At 42.6% G+C, this 18,243-nt stretch overlaps 1 protein-coding gene across 3 annotated transcripts in view; it reads left to right on the forward strand.

The window, feature by feature from the left end:
* Nucleotides 1–2,050: 2,050 nt before the first annotated feature.
* Nucleotides 2,051–18,243, forward strand: part of znf385d (zinc finger protein 385D) — a 222,923-nt gene continuing 206,730 nt past the window's right edge. For 2 of the 3 annotated variants that reach the window (XM_060900350.1, XM_060900352.1), the window contains exon 1: nucleotides 2,051–2,320. In XM_060900350.1, the coding sequence (XP_060756333.1) occupies nucleotides 2,299–2,320 (22 nt within the window). In that variant the 5' untranslated portion in view covers nucleotides 2,051–2,298. Of the gene's footprint in view, nucleotides 2,321–2,893; nucleotides 3,236–18,243 lie in introns of those variants that run through there. The other variant, XM_060900351.1, reaches the window with a different exon arrangement.

The following is an 18,243-nucleotide window of genomic DNA, read 5'->3' on the forward strand; positions in this document are numbered from 1 at the left end:
GAAGAAAAGAGAGAGAGAAGATACAGCAAGTGAGAGGAGACAGTGAAAGAAAGAATGATGGAATGAGAGACAGAGCTCAGAGGCTGGAAGAGAGAGACAGAGGAAAAAGAGACATAGAAAGATATGGAAAGACAAAAAGAAAGACAGAGACAAAGATAGAGAGAAAGAAAGGGCACAAAGAAATAGAGACAGACAGACAGACAGAGATGCACAGAAAGAGAGATGGGAAAAAGTGAGATACAGAAAGACAAAGAAGCACACAGAGAGAGAGAGAGAGAATGAAAGAAAGACAGAAGTGGAGAAAGAGATAGAGCGATGGAATGAAAGCGAGCTCAGAGGGTGGAAGATAGAGACAGAGAAAAAAGAGACAAAGATATGGATAGACACAAAGAGAAAGACAGAGAGACAAACATGGAGAGAAAGAAAGGGCACAAAGAAAGAGAGACAGACCGGCAGAATACCTGTCAACTTTGAGGTTTGAAAAAAAGGGATATTTCCCAGATTTTAACCCTTCACCAAAAGTGGGTGTGTAGTTGAATGGGGGGCAATTTTCTATCTAGTATTTGTGATTTCCTGTACTCTGGTGCATGTTGGTGATAGCCAAGACCCAAACTCAATATGCTTATGGTTTATAGAGTGCATTTGTGAATAAACTATACATTTATTTTTATTTGCTTTCAGTGGTACCAGTTATTTCCCAAATTAAGGGCTAAAATACGTATCTTATGTTAAAATAAGAAAGGTCATTATATAACCAGTCAATAAATTCAATTCCATTGCAATTTATTATGGTTTTACCATAGTCATGGCCTCGGAACACTAGATAGATAGATAGATAGATAGATAGATAGATAGATAGATAGATAGATAGATAGATAGATAGATAGATAGATTAATAAAGAGATAAAGAGTAATATAAAATATTAAACCAAGAGTGATTTAAAATGGGTAAGTTTCAGATAGAAAATAAAATAGACAATGAGTGGATAAAACCGTTAATACACCAATTAGTTTACACTAGGCTATTTATGAGGTCTTAGCCAGGACATACTTAATGTAAACATGTGTAGCTTACCTTTGATTATTTGGGAGGCTTTCGTTTTCCCCATGGAAAATTTCTTTGCGATGGAAGAGTCTGGGAACATTCCAGCCACGCACTTGTTGAAATCATCAAAGAAAGAGAGGCTAATGTTTTTCTTAGCTATTAGCATCGCCATCTTCACCTCAGACCTAATCAGTGTTGCCAGATACTGCTGACGTTTTCCAGCCCAAAATATGTTCAAAACCCGCCAAAATGCACTTGAAACCACCCAATCTAGCAACACTGGACCTAATCACTTGCTCAGCCTCGCCTCCGGACGGAGTTCTGTAATTACTGATGCCTGAGAGGGCGGGGACGTGAATTCATGGCCCGACTTCCTGCTGTAAACTCCTGTCAGAGGCGCGTCATGAATTCTGGACCTACCGACTTTTTTATATTGTGAAAATACGGGATATTTTCGGGAAAATAAAAAAAAAAAAACGGGAAGACAGCGGGAAATAAGTCAAAATAAGGGATTTCCCGGGAAAAACGGCAGGGTTGACAGGTATGACCGGCAGAAAGATAGAGAAAGAGACGGACAGAAAGAGAGACAGGAAAAGTGAGCTACAGAAAGACAAAGAGGTGCAGACAGAGAGAGAGAAGATACAGCAAATGAAAGGAGAGAGTGAAAGAAAGACACAAGTGCTGAAAGAGATAGAGCGATGGAATGAAAGCGAGCTCAGAGGATGGAAGAGAGAGAGAAAAAAGAGATATAGAAAGATATGGACAGACATAAAAGAAAGACAGATAGACAAATATAGAGGGAAATAAAGGGCACAAAGAAATAGAGACAGACAGACAGACAGACAGAAAGATGGAGAAAGAGATGCACAGAAAGAGAGACAGGAAAAAGTGAGAGACAGAAAGACAGAGAGAGAGAGTAGATGCAGAAAACTAGAACAAGGGAGAGACTGGAAAAGAAAAAAAGTGGAGTTTGGACGAGATGTGTACTCTACACACACACACACAGAAAGAGAGAGAGAGACACGTAGGAGGGACAAGACAGCACTGTGGCAGCGCGTGCGGTGGTTAAACCACACACGCGCTCTGTCTCTTATACAGAGTGCACTCTCTCTCTCTCTCTCTCTCTGTCTCTGTCTCTCTCTCTCGCTCTCACTCACACACACACACACACTCTTGCGCGTGCTGAGAGCATGGAGCGTCCGTCGGCGTCTCCAGCACGCGACCAAGGCGGAGAGCTGTGCATCTAACGGATTATGGAGAGCCGCATGTTTCTGGGTAAGTGAGAACACACACACACACACACACACACACACACACACACACACATGCTTGCGCTGTCCATCAGTGGAAATCTGAAGATTTGTGGACTTGCAAGATGATTCTTATTTCCATTTTAAAAAAATGATTAATGAATTACTTTATGAAAATATTTTGATTCATTTGTCCTTATCAAGAACCAAGTCCAAGGGATAAAAAGAAAAGGGCTACAAACCAAAACAAATGTGGTCCACCAGCCAAAACATGTCTGGAGTCTGAAGTTTGCTTGTTTCATTTTCAAGCTCACGTTCCTTTCAAGTTAAAGGAAGTGTACAGACTTCAATTTAGCCTTACAAACTTGTTTCTCAGCCCTGTCCCTGACACTGTTCTCGAGAAAAACCTTGAACACACCAGGACATCACTTTATTCCTCAGCACATGAGCACTAGGGGGTGTGGCTTTCTGAAAGTTGGAAGGCGGAGTTACACTAAAAGCAATTTTTGTATAGTTGGTCCATTTTGATCATTGACAGTCCACACCCACATATCATACCGGGGAGGGTGAAGGATGATTAACACTGCTCCCCCGAGACACGTAAAGCCGACCGAGCGCGTGTTTATCATACTGCGTCACGCAGTTTGAGAAAAGCTCTATCTGCCCTCTTACACATACCTGAGCTGGCAGATGACCATGATTGGAGAGTGGATTTGGACTCACAATCTTTTGATGATGCGGCAAAACATTTCTGTTTATTTTTACCTCCGCCACCTTTGTTGGAGGACGCCATGTTTTTGCTGCCATTTGTTTGTTTGTTTGCTTTTGTTTCTACTTTTCCCAATGGAGCTCAGAAAGTAGTGAATGGATTTGGATGAAATTCTGAGGAAAGGTGATCCATGGGCCAAGGAACAATTGATTTGATTTTGACGCAAATCCGGTATGTAATGTATGTGGATCCAGGATTTTTTGTTGGATATGTGAATATTCTAAAACGTGGCTTGGTGGAGGTATGAACTCTATTGAGTGCCCTTCGAGCTATTTCATTATTTTACAGTCCTTTGAATTTTATTATTATTTTTAAAATGGGCGGCACGGTGGTGTAGTGGTTAGCGCTGTCGCCTCACAGCAAGAAGGTCCGGGTTCGAGCCTCGTGGCCAGCGAGGGCCTTTCTGTGTGGAGTTTGCATGTTCTCCCCGTGTCCGCGTGGGTTTCCTCCGGGTGCTCCGTTTTCCCCCACAGTCCAAAGACATGCAGGTTAGGTTAACTGGTGGCTCTAAATTGACCGTAGGTGTGAATGTGAGTGTGAATGGTTGTCTATGTGTCAGCCCTGTGATGACCTGGCGACTTGTCCAGGGTGTACCCCGCCTTTCGCCCGTAGTCAGCTGGGATAGGCTCCAGCTTGCCTGTGACCCTGTAGAACAGGATAACGAGATGAGATTTTTAAAATGTTATTTATTTTTTTATATACTTAATTTTATTTTATATTTGTGCGCTCTTTATCTCTTTATGTTTATTTTTGGACTAATATTTTCTTCATATTTTTACTCCATCTTTTATTTCATTCTTGTAAATCCTATTACAAGATTTTACCATCTAATATTTACTACTTGTTTTTTACAGCACTAATTATTATTATTATTATTATTATTATTATTATTATTCATGGACGTCATGACTCCATGCCAATAATAATAATAATAATAATAATAATAAAGTTTAATTTATATAGCGCCTCTCTCATACCCAAGGCCACTTTACAATTATAAGGAAAGGAGAAAAAAAAAGTCCGCCAAAAGAAGGTTAGGATGTCATTCCAGTGGTGTAGCAGCCACAGTCCCACCAAAAGGCGCACGAAAACAAGTCCCATACCGCCTGCACAGCCGCCGCGCCGCCAGCGGGCAACACCGCCTGGAGCACTGTGCCATGGATCCACAAAGCGAGCACAGAAGCACCGGCACACAGATCGCTGGTATGTCCCAAACCACCTGCACAGTCACCGTGACACCACCGAGCAACATCATTCAGAACACCACACCGAGTACAGAAGCACCACCGCACAGAGCGCTGGACAACCCTGATGTTAAAAAGAGCAACAAGCTCAGTGCAGTCCATAGAGAGGAGCACAGACATCACCCACGGCGCACCAAAGCCTGAAAGGAAACCAACGCCCAAAACTGGGTCGGGAGCTACACCACAACTGGCAGACAAAGCACTCACACAAAAACAAACAAACAAACAAACAAACAAAAAAGAAAAACAAAAGGGAAAATAAAATAAAAAGCTCCGGTGAGAAGCAGCAGCCAGAATGCACACGGCGTACTCTCAGCTGGAAACGGAAAACCTTCCCTTCTCTAGAAATGAAGCCAAATTTCCTTCACCATGTTCAGGGCTTTCCCCAGAAAAAAAAATATATCAGAGCGGTGCTACTGATGTGGAGCCCATCCTGTAAGGGCTGGCTGCTGGGGGGTCTGGGGGCATGCTCCCCTGGAAAATTTTGAAATTAGAGACTTCAGATGGTGCATTCTGTTGGCATCTAGGGCTGATTTAGGCACAATTCAACATTATTAAATTTGCTATTTTTTCCCTTGACAAATATGCAAGGGGCAAAATTTAAAGGGCAAAATTAGATTTGAAATGAAAACACTGGAAACAGTCAATTCAGAGAAATATTTATTTTTATTGCACAACAAAAAATGCATAACATTGAACAACATAGCATGCCTCTTCATTTTCCAATTCCAGGATGCCAGGAACAGAATCAAGGTCAAATCACACAACAGCGCTATCTAGAGACCAGTGCCTAGAACATGGTTTTATGTAGGGTTACGAATGGCAGTCAGTGCACGCAGTGAAACCCTTTATTTTCACTTCTGGGTTGAGAACCAGGATAATCTAGACCTATACATTACAATATCTTCCTATTTCTATAGTTATTAGTCATTTTCAGAGGGGAATAGGAGATATTTAGGCACAGAAAATACTCTGTATTGTTCAATTTACAGTATTGATTTTTTTTTTTTGGTGTACAAGTCACAGCGTGGGGCTGATGTCACACAGTGGGGCGGAGCACTGCGTATCCTTGCTTTGGGGAAAGCCATGACGTTGTTAAATTTGGAGCCAGGGTCTGCGTAGTTGGGATGTGAGTTGAAGTTAGGTACATCTCCTCATTTGGTAGGCCCCGCCCTCTTCTCCCAATACTAAGGATGTCCAGCGCATCGCAGAGGCTGTCAATCACTTCATTCTCAAGTGTGTCCATGTCTTCTTAGGATATAGTACAATCCCGATTCCAAAAAAGTTGGGACAAAGTACAAATTGTAAATAAAAATGGAACGCAATGATGTGGAAGTTTCAAAATTTCATATTTTATTCAGAATAGAACATAGATGACATATCAAATGTTTAAACTGAGAAAATGTATCATTTAAAGAGAAAAATTAGGTGATTTTAAATTTCATGACAACAACACATCTCAAAAAAGTTGGGACAAGGCCATGTTTACCACTGTGAGACATCCCCTTTTCTCTTTACAACAGTCTGTAAACGTCTGGGGACTGAGGAGACAAGTTGCTCAAGTTTAGGGATAGGAATGTTAACCCATTCTTGTCTAATGTAGGATTCTAGTTGCTCAACTGTTTTAGGTCTTTTTTGTCATATCTTCTGTTTTATGATGCGCCAAATGTTTTCTATGGGTGAAAGATCTGGACTGCAGGCTGGCCAGTTCCATACCCGGACCCTTCTTCTACGCAGCCATGATGCTGTAATTGATGCAGTATGTGGTTTGGCATTGTCATGTTGGAAAATGCAAGGTCTTCCCTGAAAGAGACGTCGTCTGGATGGGAGCATATGTTGCTCTAGAACCTGGATATACCTTTCAGCATTGATGGTGTCTTTCCAGATGTGTAAGCTGCCCATGCCACACGCACTAATGCAACCCCATACCATCAGAGATGCAGGCTTCTGAACTGAGTGCCGATAACAACTTGGGTCGTCCTTCTCCTCTTTAGTCCGAATGACATGGCGTCCCTGATTTCCATAAAGAACTTCAAATTTTGATTCGTCTGACCACAGAACAGTTTTCCACTTTGCCACAGTCCATTTTAAATGAGCCTTGGCCCAGAAAAGACGTCTGCGCTTTTGGATCGTGTTTAGATATGGCTTCTTCTTTGAACTACAGAGTTTTAGCTGGCAACGGCGGATGGCACGGTGAATTGTGTTCACAGATAATGTTCTCTGGAAATATTCCTGAGCCCATTTTGTGATTTCCAATACAGAAGCATGCCTGTATGTGATGCAGTGCCGTCTAAGGGCCCAAAGATCACGGGCACCCAGTATGGTTTTCCGGCCTTGACCCTTACGCACAGAGATTCTTCCAGATTCTCTGAATCTTTTGATGATATTATGCACTGTAGATGATGATATGTTCAAACTCTTTGCAATTTTACACTGTCAAACTCCTTTCTGATATTGCTCCACTATTTGTCGGCGCAGAATTAGGGGGATTGGTGATCCTCTTCCCATCTTTACTTCTGAGAGCCGCTGCCACCCCAAGATGCTCTTTTTATACCCAGTCATGTTAATGACCTATTGCCAATTGACCTAATGAGTTGCAATTTGCTCCTCCAGCTGTTCCTTTTTTGTACCTTTAACTTTTCCAGCCTCTTATTGCCCCTGCCCCAACTTTTTTTGAGATGTGTTACTGTCATGAAATTTCAAATGAGCCAATATTTGGCATGAAATTTCAAAATGTCTCACTTTCGACATTTGATATGTTGTCTATGTTCTATTGTGAATACAATATCAGTTTTTGAGGTTTGTAAATCATTGCATTCCGTTTTTATTTACAGTTTGTACTTTGTCCCAACTTTTTTGGAATCGGGGTTGTAGAATAATGTTCTCATCTCATGTCATTATCTCTAGCCGCTTTATCCTTCTACAGGGTCGCAGGCAAGCTGGAGCCTATCCCAGCTGACTACGGGCGAAAGGCGGGGTACACCCTGGACAAGTCGCCAGGTCATCACAGGGCTGACACATAGACACAGACAACCATTCACACTCACATTCACACCTACGCTCAATTTAGAGTCACCAGTTAACCTAACCTGCATGTCTTTGGACTGTGGGGGAAACCGGAGCACCCGGAGGAAACCCACGCGGACACGGGGAGAACATGCAAACTCCACACAGAAAGGCCCTCGCCGGCCCCGGGGCTCGAACCCAGGACCTTCTTGCTGTGAGGCGACAGCGCTAACCACTACACCACCGTGCCGCCTAGAATAATGTTTTAAAAACTAATTTCAAAATAAAAAATATGTGCAGATATCAGAACAGGAAAATCTAACTGTTTGAATGAGGCACTGGAAATGGAAGGACATTTTAGATGTGAAAAGTGACATAGAAAAGAGGCTATTTTGTCATTGAAACACATGGAGATGGGTGGGGCTACACGTTATACCACAGCCAGCCAGCAGGGGCGCTAGACCTTCAATTTTTAAAGACATTACACTGTCCATGTTTTTTACAGTTATTAATCCAGCCTAGCTGATTTATAGTCAGTGCCTGTTAGCGTATGTTGTCAGTATCTTGCTAACATTATAACGTATGGAGCCTTTCGGAAGCCTGTTACAAAACATTTCCTTTAAAGTTCCTGTGTAGCTGATGCATCAAGATAGCTGCCTTGTGTTTAGGCCACATCCATAATTCCAGTTTGAATATCTAAATATTTCATTTATGTTAAAGGAGAACTGAAGGCAAATTTTTTTATCAAAATTCTATTTCTCTCATTTTATTAAATAGAGGAATGCATTTTTGATCGCTATTTTGTCACTGTTATAGCAAGTTATGAGTGTTTGAAAAATGCTCTGTAATATATCAGTCCATATGTCAAAGCAATGGCTGTAAAAGAGATGCGTTGAGACCTGTGCGAGACATCGTAGGACGGAAGTAAAACGTACAGCGGAAATCAAAGTCACCAACATCTGCCAACGTTGTCAAAAGACGCGCGCGCCCTCTTTCGAACGCTGACGTAATCAAGTCGGAAGTTTTGTTTGTTTTGATAGCAATCAGGAAAGTTTGAAAAAAGTCGGCAGTAATCGTCATTTAAACTTGTTTTTGTGGAATATTTAGTTCGGAAAGCAGTTTTCAAAATGGCGGGACTGACACCTGGCTGACACTTGACGTTTCGAAGTCTCGCACAAGTCTCGTGAAGATCGCGCGGATAAGCGACGCCTACCGTGGACCAAACGAACTAAATTCAACATGGCTAAAAACCGAATAGGCCGATAAGTATCATATTTAATTGCAATTAGTTGCCAATACGAGTCACAATATAAGGTTACTAAAATCGAAAACATGACTGAATAACACGTTAATTAAGAAATAAAGCAAGTTTAAAAATGACTTCAGTTCTCCTTTAATTAATTCTTGAAAATTCAAATTTTCAAGTAAGAGGAACAGGTATTTATCAATAAACGCTTAAATCTGTATAAAAATACAGTACTTGTTTTTCAGAAGAATAATAGGCTGTTTTATTGTGTTACCAAATTCATAAGGCGTTCTCTCATATCTGTCGGTGAACGTTCTGAGAACATGAAGTGAATGTTTACATAATCATAATTAAAAAACACCCAGAATGTTCCTTGTGCATTTTGTAGAACATGTTTATAGCCATACAAATTTCTATCCACATTGTACATTGAACATTCTGAAAAATAACATTTCAATAACCTAAAAATAACATTGTGGAAACATTGGGTATTATACTATCCACATTCACTGGATATGAGCAATCGCTCGTTCTGACTGGCTACTCTACTATTAGGATATCAGCTCATATACCATGAGTAGAGAAAAACAAAATGGTGGAGCGTGTTGCTGAACCAACCGAGGATGAAATAAAAACTCTACTCGAAAACAAAACCCCCCCAAAATAATAAAAGAAACAACAAAATATAGAATGAAAGAATTTCCTCGTAAGAATGTATCTTTTTAAAATTATTTTTCAAGAATTATTATTGTCGCATTTTTCACAAACTGCTCCTGTCATTTCGCCGGTTTGTTTACATTCTAAGCGGAAATGATTTTGTCGGATTTTGCCGCTTTATCCTGTTCTACAGGGTCGCAGGCAAGCTGGAGCCTATCCCAACTGACTACGGGCGAAAGGCGGGGTACACCCTGGACAAGTCACCAGGTCATCACAGGGCTGACACATAGACACAGACAACCATTCACACTCACATTCACACCTACGCTCAATTTAGAGTCACCAGTTAACCTAACCTGCATGTCTTTGGACTGTGAGGGAAACCGGAGCACCCGGAGGAAACCCACGCGGACACGGGGAGAACATGCAAACTCCGCACAGAAAGGCCCTCGCCGGCCACGGGGATCGAACCCGGACCCTCTTGCTGTGAGGCAACAGCGCTAACCACTACACCATCGTGCCGCCCTCCAGTGAATGTGGATAGAATAAAACAGTTATTCCACTCAATCTTGTCGTACATGGATTATAGACAACTCGGTGCTACGCGCCTCATCGGCTATCAGCTCATGTACGACTTGATTTTGTGGAATAACTGTTAAATGTTCTTGGAACGGAATAGTTAGCCTGGATTAATTGTTCAAGTTCAACGGTGGGCGGCACGGTGGTGTAGTGGTTAGCGCTGTCGCCTCACAGCAAGAAGGTCCGGGTTCGAGCCCCGTGGCCGGCGAGGGCCTTTCTGTGTGGAGTTTGCATGTTCTCCCCGTGTCCGCGTGGGTTTCCTCCGGGTGCTCCGGTTTCCCCCACAGTCCAAAGACATGCAGGTTAGGTTAACTGGTGACTCTAAATTGACCGTAGGTGTGAATGTGAGTGTGAATGGTTGTCTGTGTCTATGTGTCAGCCCTGTGATGACCTGGCGACTTGTCCAGGGTGTACCCCGCCTTTCGCCCGTAGTCAGCTGGGAAAGGCTCCAGCTTGCCTGCGACCCTGTAGAAGGATAAAGCGGCTAGAGATGAATGAGAAGTTTAATGGTTGTAGGTTTGAATTTCTGTTATCTCATCTCATTATCTGTAGCCGCTTTATCCTTCTACAGGGTCGCAGGCAAGCTGGAGCCTATCCCAGCTGACTCCGGGCGAAAGGCAGGGTACACCCTGGACAAGTCACCAGGTCATCACAGGGCTGACACATAGACACAGACAACCATTCACACTCACATTCACACCTACGCTCAATTTAGAGTCACCAGTTAACCTAACCTGCATGTCTTTGGACTGTGGGGGAAACCGGAGCACCCGGAGGAAACCCACGCGGACACGGAGAGAACATGCAAACTCCGCACAGAAAGGCCCTCGCCGGCCCCGGGGCTCGAACCCAGGACCTTCTTGCTGTGAGGCGACAGCGCTGACTACTACACCACCGTGACGCCGAATTTCTGTTATATAATGTTAAATTTATATATGTATCAACAGACCTCAACAACAACCCTTAAAATTTGTATTGTTATTATATGTGAGTTTTGAATAAATACATTCACCAAGCACTTTAATCGCAACTTGTTCTTGATTCTAAGCTCCCTGTTCTTGGCTGCAGGAGTGGAACCCAGTGTGGTCTTCTGTTCTGCTGTTGCATGCTGAGATGCTTTTCTGCTCACCACGGTTGTAAAGAGTGATTATATAAGTTACTATATCCTTCCTGGCAAAAAAGCTCGAACCAATCTGGCCGTTTTCCTCTGACCGCCCTCTCTTATCAACAAGGCGTTTGTTTCCACCCACAGAACTGTCACTCACTCACTCATTCACTCACTCACTCACTCAGTATTTGTTTTTCGCACCATTCTATCTGCATAAACTCTCGAGACTGTTGTATGTGAAAACGCCAGGAGGAGATCAGCAGTTTCTGAAATACTCAAACCAAAAATACTCATCTGGCTCAAACCAACACCCATGCAGCAGTGAAAGAAAGTCACACTTTGAGCTCACAATTTTTCCCATTCTGATGTTTGAATATTGTGAACATTACTGTAACTGAAGCTCTTGATTTGTATCTGTCTGATTTGATGCATCGTGCTGCCGTCAAGGGATCGGCTGACTAGAGAGCGGCATAAAACAGCGGGTGGATGTATGCGTGTTCCTAATAAAGTGACCAGTGAGTGTACATGAGCTTATTCGTGGCTCTTTTCTCAGTACAGTGAAACGTGTTGATTGTTTTTTTTCAGTAATCACATACATGCAACAGATACAGCACATAAAGATTAATAAGTTGAAAAACGCTCAAGTATTTCTTTAACACAGGCGTCGTCGAAAGAAAAATCCTGCCCGACTACATATTAGTTGCTGATATCGATATCTTAGGAAATTCACAATGTTTAGTAAACACTCTTTAAACAGCTGTACTTCCATGAATATGTTGGATTGTGTTTTGTAACGTGCACGCGTTCCATGTACCCCCTCCCTTCACTGTTATAGTTCAAAACAAAACAAAACAAAAAAAATGCCTGCAGGCCATTAAAAATAATCCTGTACAAGAAATGATCCGTGCAGAAATGATCTCATGCTGCAAGTGCGATCGTCTTATCTGGATCAGCGCTTAGGGCTGGGAGCGCAGTTACGGGCCGAGGCGTGTATGAACCGGCTCCCTGTGGGATTTTGTGGTTGATGCTAATGGTGTTTAAACGTAGTCGTGGTTTTCCTCTGATTACTAAGCACAGAGCATAGAGTAAAGCGAACACCTGCAGTGCGAGCTATGAAGTGCTCATCTCTTGTGTGTTGAATCCGAAATGAGACGGATGTCGCCAGGTTCGAAGAGTTTTTTTTAAAATGGGTTTTATGTAGTAGTTACTCACAGGAAAATATAATACTGTGGCTTGTTTTTCATGTTTAAGTGGTGGGATTGGGATGGGGATGCGTCGTTTGCCATGACCTAATGGTTAGAGAAGCAGCTTTGGGACCAAAAAGTTGCCAGTTCGATTCCCTTGACCAGCAGAAATGGCTGAAGTGCCTTTGAGCAAGGCACCTAACCCCTTACTGCTCCCCAGGCTGTTCTGGGTATGTTATGGGTCGCTCTGGATAAGAGCGTCTGCTTAATACATTCACCAGCCCCTATCAGGTTTGTGCTGGTGAATGCACGATCGCTATGCAACAAGACTTTCATCCTAAACGATTTTTTCAAGACGCACCAGCTGGATTTGTTGTGTATTACAGAAACCTGGTTGAGCCCTGGGAATCTGAGCCCCCTGACAGAACTTTTACCACCCGACTGTTCATTCTTCAACGCACCGAGAACTTCGGGGCGTGGTGGTGGTTTGGCTTCTGTTTTTAAAAACTCCTTGAAATGTAAGCAGCTGCAGTTGGCACAGCACGCTAGTTTTGAAATTAATGCCTTTGAACTTATCTCCTCGCAACCATGTCTATGCGCTGTGATCTACCGCCCCCCCCAAATATAATAAGGACTTCATACTGGACTTCTCACAGTTTTTGTCCGGGGTCATGACCAAATATGATCGTGTGTTGTTAATGGGTGATTTCAACATCCATGTTTGCTGTCCGTCCAAACCACTGTCAACTGATTTTTTAAATCTTATTGACTCTTTTAATCTCGCTCAATCAGTGACTGGCCCTACCCAAATACACGGCCACACGTTAGATTTGGTGTTATCCTTTTGGCTCCCTGTGCAAAAGCTGAATATTCTCGACGCAGTTTTCTCAGATCACATGCCGATATGTTTTGAAACCACAGTCACAAATGTGCCAAGTGCGGGCGCCCCCGCGAGTCGCCGCCGCATTATTAGCTCTACCACAGCTCCCCGTTTCTCTGCTGCTTTCTCTGCGGCTGGGCCCCGCGACCCGGCTGCTTGCGGTGATGTTGAACACTTGACCTCTTTCTTTCACTCGACGTGTAGCTCCATCCTGGACTCCATTGCGCCTTTCAAATCCTGGCGCCCTAAAACTAAGCAACAACCTTGGCTGACAGACGTTTCCCGCGCTGTCAGACGAGAGTGCAGGAGGGCGGAGCGCAGGTGGAAGAAAGACAGACTGCATGTGTCACTCGAAATTCTGAAAGAATCCTGGGCAAAATACCAGAAAACTGTCAAAACCGAGAAAAACAACTATTTTTCAGACATTGTCCAGCGAAATTGTGACAAACCCCGCATTCTGTTTAGCACCATTAACAGTGCGCTTAACCCCAAACTGCATTTAGCTCTGGACACCTTTGTAAATGCTGACCAGTTTTTAAATTTCTTTGTCTCAAAAGTTACTAACATCAGAGCTACTATTGCCCCTCCTTCCTTTGACCCCTCCATCAAAATTACATCCACTGCCACTTTGAATCAATTTGAACCAGTATCTCTGGCTAACTTAACCAAAACTATTGGCCAAATGAAAGCCTCTTCTGGTCAAACAGATGTATTACCCTCTTCTCTTCTTAAGCAAACACTTGAGTCCACAGGCCCTAGCATCTTGAACATCATGAACTGTAGCCTAACCTCAAGTTGTGTTCCACAATCTTTTAAGCATGCAGTTGTACAGCCACTAATCAAAAAACCTAACTTAGACACCACAATTCTTTCAAACTACAGACCCATCTCCAAGCTTCAATTTTTATCCAAGGTCCTTGAAAAACTGGTACTCCAGCAACTGCAATCCTTTCTTGACACCTATGGCATCCTGGAACCTCTTCAGTCGGGTTTTAAAGCACTACACAGTACAGAATCAGCGTTACTCAAGGTTTTTAATGATCTTTTATTAGCTACAGACTCTGGTCACCCTGCGATTTTAATTCTACTTGATCTCACTGCTGCTTTTGATACTGTTGATCACAACATTTTAATTTCACGTCTAGAACATTGTGTTGGCATCAGAGACGCCGCCCTTCAATGGTTCAGATCCTTCCTTTCGAATAGAAGTTTTTCTATTTGCTTGGGAGACTCATTGTCCTCCTCTGCACATCTCTCCTGTGGTGTCCTGCAAGGTTCCATTCTTTCCCCTTTACTCTTTTCCTTGTATATGCTCCCCCTTGGCTCTATTTTTAGAAAATACAATGTTTCCTTTCACTGCTATGCCGATGACACACAAATATATATGCCCTTAAGTCACAATGACCCCCACTCTTTCAAACATCTGCTAAACTGCCTGGAAGATATTAAAGCCTGGATGGCCCTAAATTTTTTAAATTTTAATGAGAGCAAAACTGAAATTCTAGTATTTCAGCCTAGCGCTTCCCGTGGCCGACACATTGACCTTGGCCCTCTTGGACCCTACGAGAAAGGTACTGCAAAAAACCTTGGTGTGTACTTAGATCCCCTCTTTAAAATGGAAAAACAAATAAGTATGGTTGTTAGATCTAGCTTTTATCAATTACGGCTTTTATCTAAGGTTAAACCTTTTTTATCTTTTAAAAATTTCGAAATGGTCATCCATGCATTTGTCTCCTCACGCCTGGACTATGGTAATGCTTTGTATGCTGGCATAAGCGCTACTGCCCTCTCACGCCTACAACTAGTTCAAAATGCTGCAGCCCGCCTTCTTACCAAAACAAGAAGGCGTGAGCATATTACACCGGTGCTGGCTGCCCTCCACTGGCTCCCTATACAGTATAGCAGTGGTTCTCAACCGGGGGGGCGCACCCCCCTGGTGGGGCGCGGAGGTACTCCAGGGGGGTCGCGAGTAGGCTTCATGTATGGAGGAAAAAAAAAATCTGGGGCTAACAGGCTATAGTAGCTAAGCAGATGCAACACATTTACCCATGTCAAAATGCAGGACATTGGACTATTACATACAAATCAATACTATTATAAAATCTATCATCAATCTATCATAAAATCTTGTGTGTAGGTTATTTTAAGCCCGTGACGCGAACATGACGCAACGTCACGTGAGTGAGTCTGCATACCGTGGCCACCATGTGAGTGCTTGCCACACACACACTAGTCTGGTTTCTTGCCGAGTTAACTCGTGCCGACTCTCGCTAGTCTGCTATCATCAATCCATCGATACAGCGCAAAACCCAAACAGTCTTTTTAAAGACTACTACCCCACACTGTATTTTTGCTTTCCCCATTTCAGCTCTACCCAAATAATTTGTTGTTTTTGTTGTTTTCTTACGGCTAGTCTACTATGGATAATGCTACTACTGCTGCTACTGCTACTACTACTACTACTACTACTACTACTACTACTACTACTAATAATAATAATAATCTAGCCCAGGGCTATCTATCTATCTATCTATCTATCTATCTATCTATCTATCTATCTATCTATCTATCTATCTATCTATCTATCTATCTATCTATCTATCTATCTATCGGTCGATATAAGGTGCTGTAGGTCGGGTGGCGTCACTGCGGGTGAGTGTGTTTGGGGCGGGGCGAAAAGAGGGGCCCCCAACTGCAATGGGGTTTCCAACTGCAAACCCCAACTGGCTTTGGTGGGGCCCAGGTTGCAAAAGGTTGAGAACCCCTGCAGTATAGAATACATTTTAAGATTCTTTTATTTGTTTTTAAATCTTTACACGGGTTGGCACCATCCTACCTGGCTGATCTTTTAAAAATTCACACTCCCGCCAGAGCACTGAGGTCAGCTGACCAACTACTACTAGATGTGCCCCCCTCCAGACTAAAGAGTAGAGGGGACAGGGCCTTTGCTGTCATTGGCCCTAAACTCTGGAATGAGCTCCCTCTTCACATCCGCCTGGCCCCCTCCTTGTCTGATTTTAAAACCTACCTTAAAACACATTTCTATGCACAGGCTTTTAACTCTATAAGACCTTAGTCTCGTCTGTTTTAATATACCTAGGGCTTTTGAGGTTTTATTTTATCTATCTATCTATCTATCTATCTATCTATCTATCTATCTATCTATCTATCTATCTATCTATCTATCTATCTATCTATCTATCTATCTATCTATCTATCTATCTATCTATGTCTGAAATCCCGCTTTTAACCCATCTTTTATTGGCAAAATTGTCACTTTGTTTTATTCTTTTAATATATTTATATTCCATCTACTGTAAATAGCCCCCCTCTTGTGCTGGTATTTTATTATTGTTCTCCTATGTGTTTTATGGTTGTTCTCAAGTCCTGTGTGTCTTTCAAGTCTTGCGTGTTTAGGGCCTTTTGTCAGCACTTTGGTCAACTGCCTTGTTGTTGTTTTTTAAAGTGCTTTATAAATAAACTTTGACTTGACTTGACTTGACTTGACTTGACTTAATACCATTAATGCAATGTAATGTTCGCAAATGAGCCAACTCTGATTCTCAGAGGTGGACAGTAAACGAAGTACATTTACTTAAGTACACTTTTTGAGTATCTGTACTTTACTTGAGTATTTTTTTTTGGCAATTTGCACTACCGTTCAAAAGTTTAGGGTCACTTTGAAATTTCCTTATTTTTGAAAGAAAAGCACTGTTCTTTTCAGTGAAGATCACTTTAAAGGGGTACCAAATAAAATATATACAGTTGCTGATGTGACAAAGTAACGTATTCTTAAGTATTCTATCAAATTTATATACTAGAAAACAACGAAATATCTTGGTAATTGTAAATATAATACTTTATACGTTAAACCGCACAAGAGTCGCCATTTTTAAAAGACCGTGACGTCAGCGCTACCCACTGCACTAGCGGAACTCTCCGAAATAGAGGAGATAAGCGTGTAATCAGGGGTGTAGTGGGCGTGGTACGCGGGGGTACGCCGTCCACCCACTTCTCCCGAGGTGAGATTAAAAAAAAAACCTGTCATTCAATGGCCTGAGTTTATACGCTCTACAGTAAGTGACACGTGCCTTTGTGCTCATCATCAATGCCCCCCCCAATCGAACGTTACGTCAAACGTAGCGACGCAAAGTAGAATGCATTCTAAACGCAGCCGAGATATTAGAATTATGTAAACGGTTGACTCCGCCATTTTAATGGCTGCATGTCATGTATTTTGTATACGAAGGTGCCTCAATCGCGCCAGACTAAATGCTTGATTTATTCGATTGGTGCCTTTTATAATAAATTTCAGCCCATTGCTGGTTTGTATGCGATGTGAGTGAGTGACGTGACTTTTTTTGAACTTCTGGACACATGCTGTAGCTGTTGCCACGGCAGTAAGTAGGCTAGTAAAAATATCGAATTCCGAATGCAGCTCGGCTCAAATGAACATGAATCGAACATGAACAAAGGTGTTTGTGTATCATAATTTCCAATATTTTGGCTTCACGCCTGATAGTCCATGTTAAACCTATGCAAGGTTTATGTTGAGTTCCAGCAGCAGAGTGGTGCTGTCTACGACGATGCATTCGGAAGGTGAAGGCGAATTTGTTCCTCTTTAGCCATTTCGGCATATTTATTGGAGACAAAATAAACCGTGGCTTTTCGCCATAACAGTCGGGCTGTACTGACAAACACGAATGAAAATTGCACACATAAAAATGTCTGAAAAAAAGTGTCTTCTTGTGCCCTCTTGTGTTGTTAAAAGAATGTAACATTTATACAAATCATTCGTACCAAACATAGGCGACCAAACAAAGGCTACCGCTTCTGACATGATATCAAATCGATGATGTCACGAATCGCGTACCCCCACTTTAAAAATCTCCACTACACCACTGCGTGTAATCATGGCGTCGGGCGCATCAAGTGAAAGTGACAGCTCTGTCGAATCATACGAAGAGATCCCGCAAGACACACTGCAAGCAGGCTATGGCTTAGAAGGGTACCACTTTGAACCTAGGAGAGGTACTCTCGACTCCGGTGATGAAATAAGAGAAGAAAGCTCGGATGACGGCGAGGATGAGACTGATGCTGACCATGGGCATGGCGAGCGTGGGGCAGAGTGTCTGCGTGCAGGTGACACGGCGTGGTGCTCGTGCGGAAAATGTAACGTAAAGTTGCTCACGAGTCCAGCAGAATTTATTTGCTGCAATGAGATAGGTGCCACCCGTGGACTTGCGAAATCGTCAGGTATTTCACACGTGCTATT

Source organism: Neoarius graeffei, chromosome 19, assembly GCF_027579695.1.
Source record: "Neoarius graeffei isolate fNeoGra1 chromosome 19, fNeoGra1.pri, whole genome shotgun sequence".
Taxonomy (NCBI): domain Eukaryota; kingdom Metazoa; phylum Chordata; class Actinopteri; order Siluriformes; family Ariidae; genus Neoarius; species Neoarius graeffei.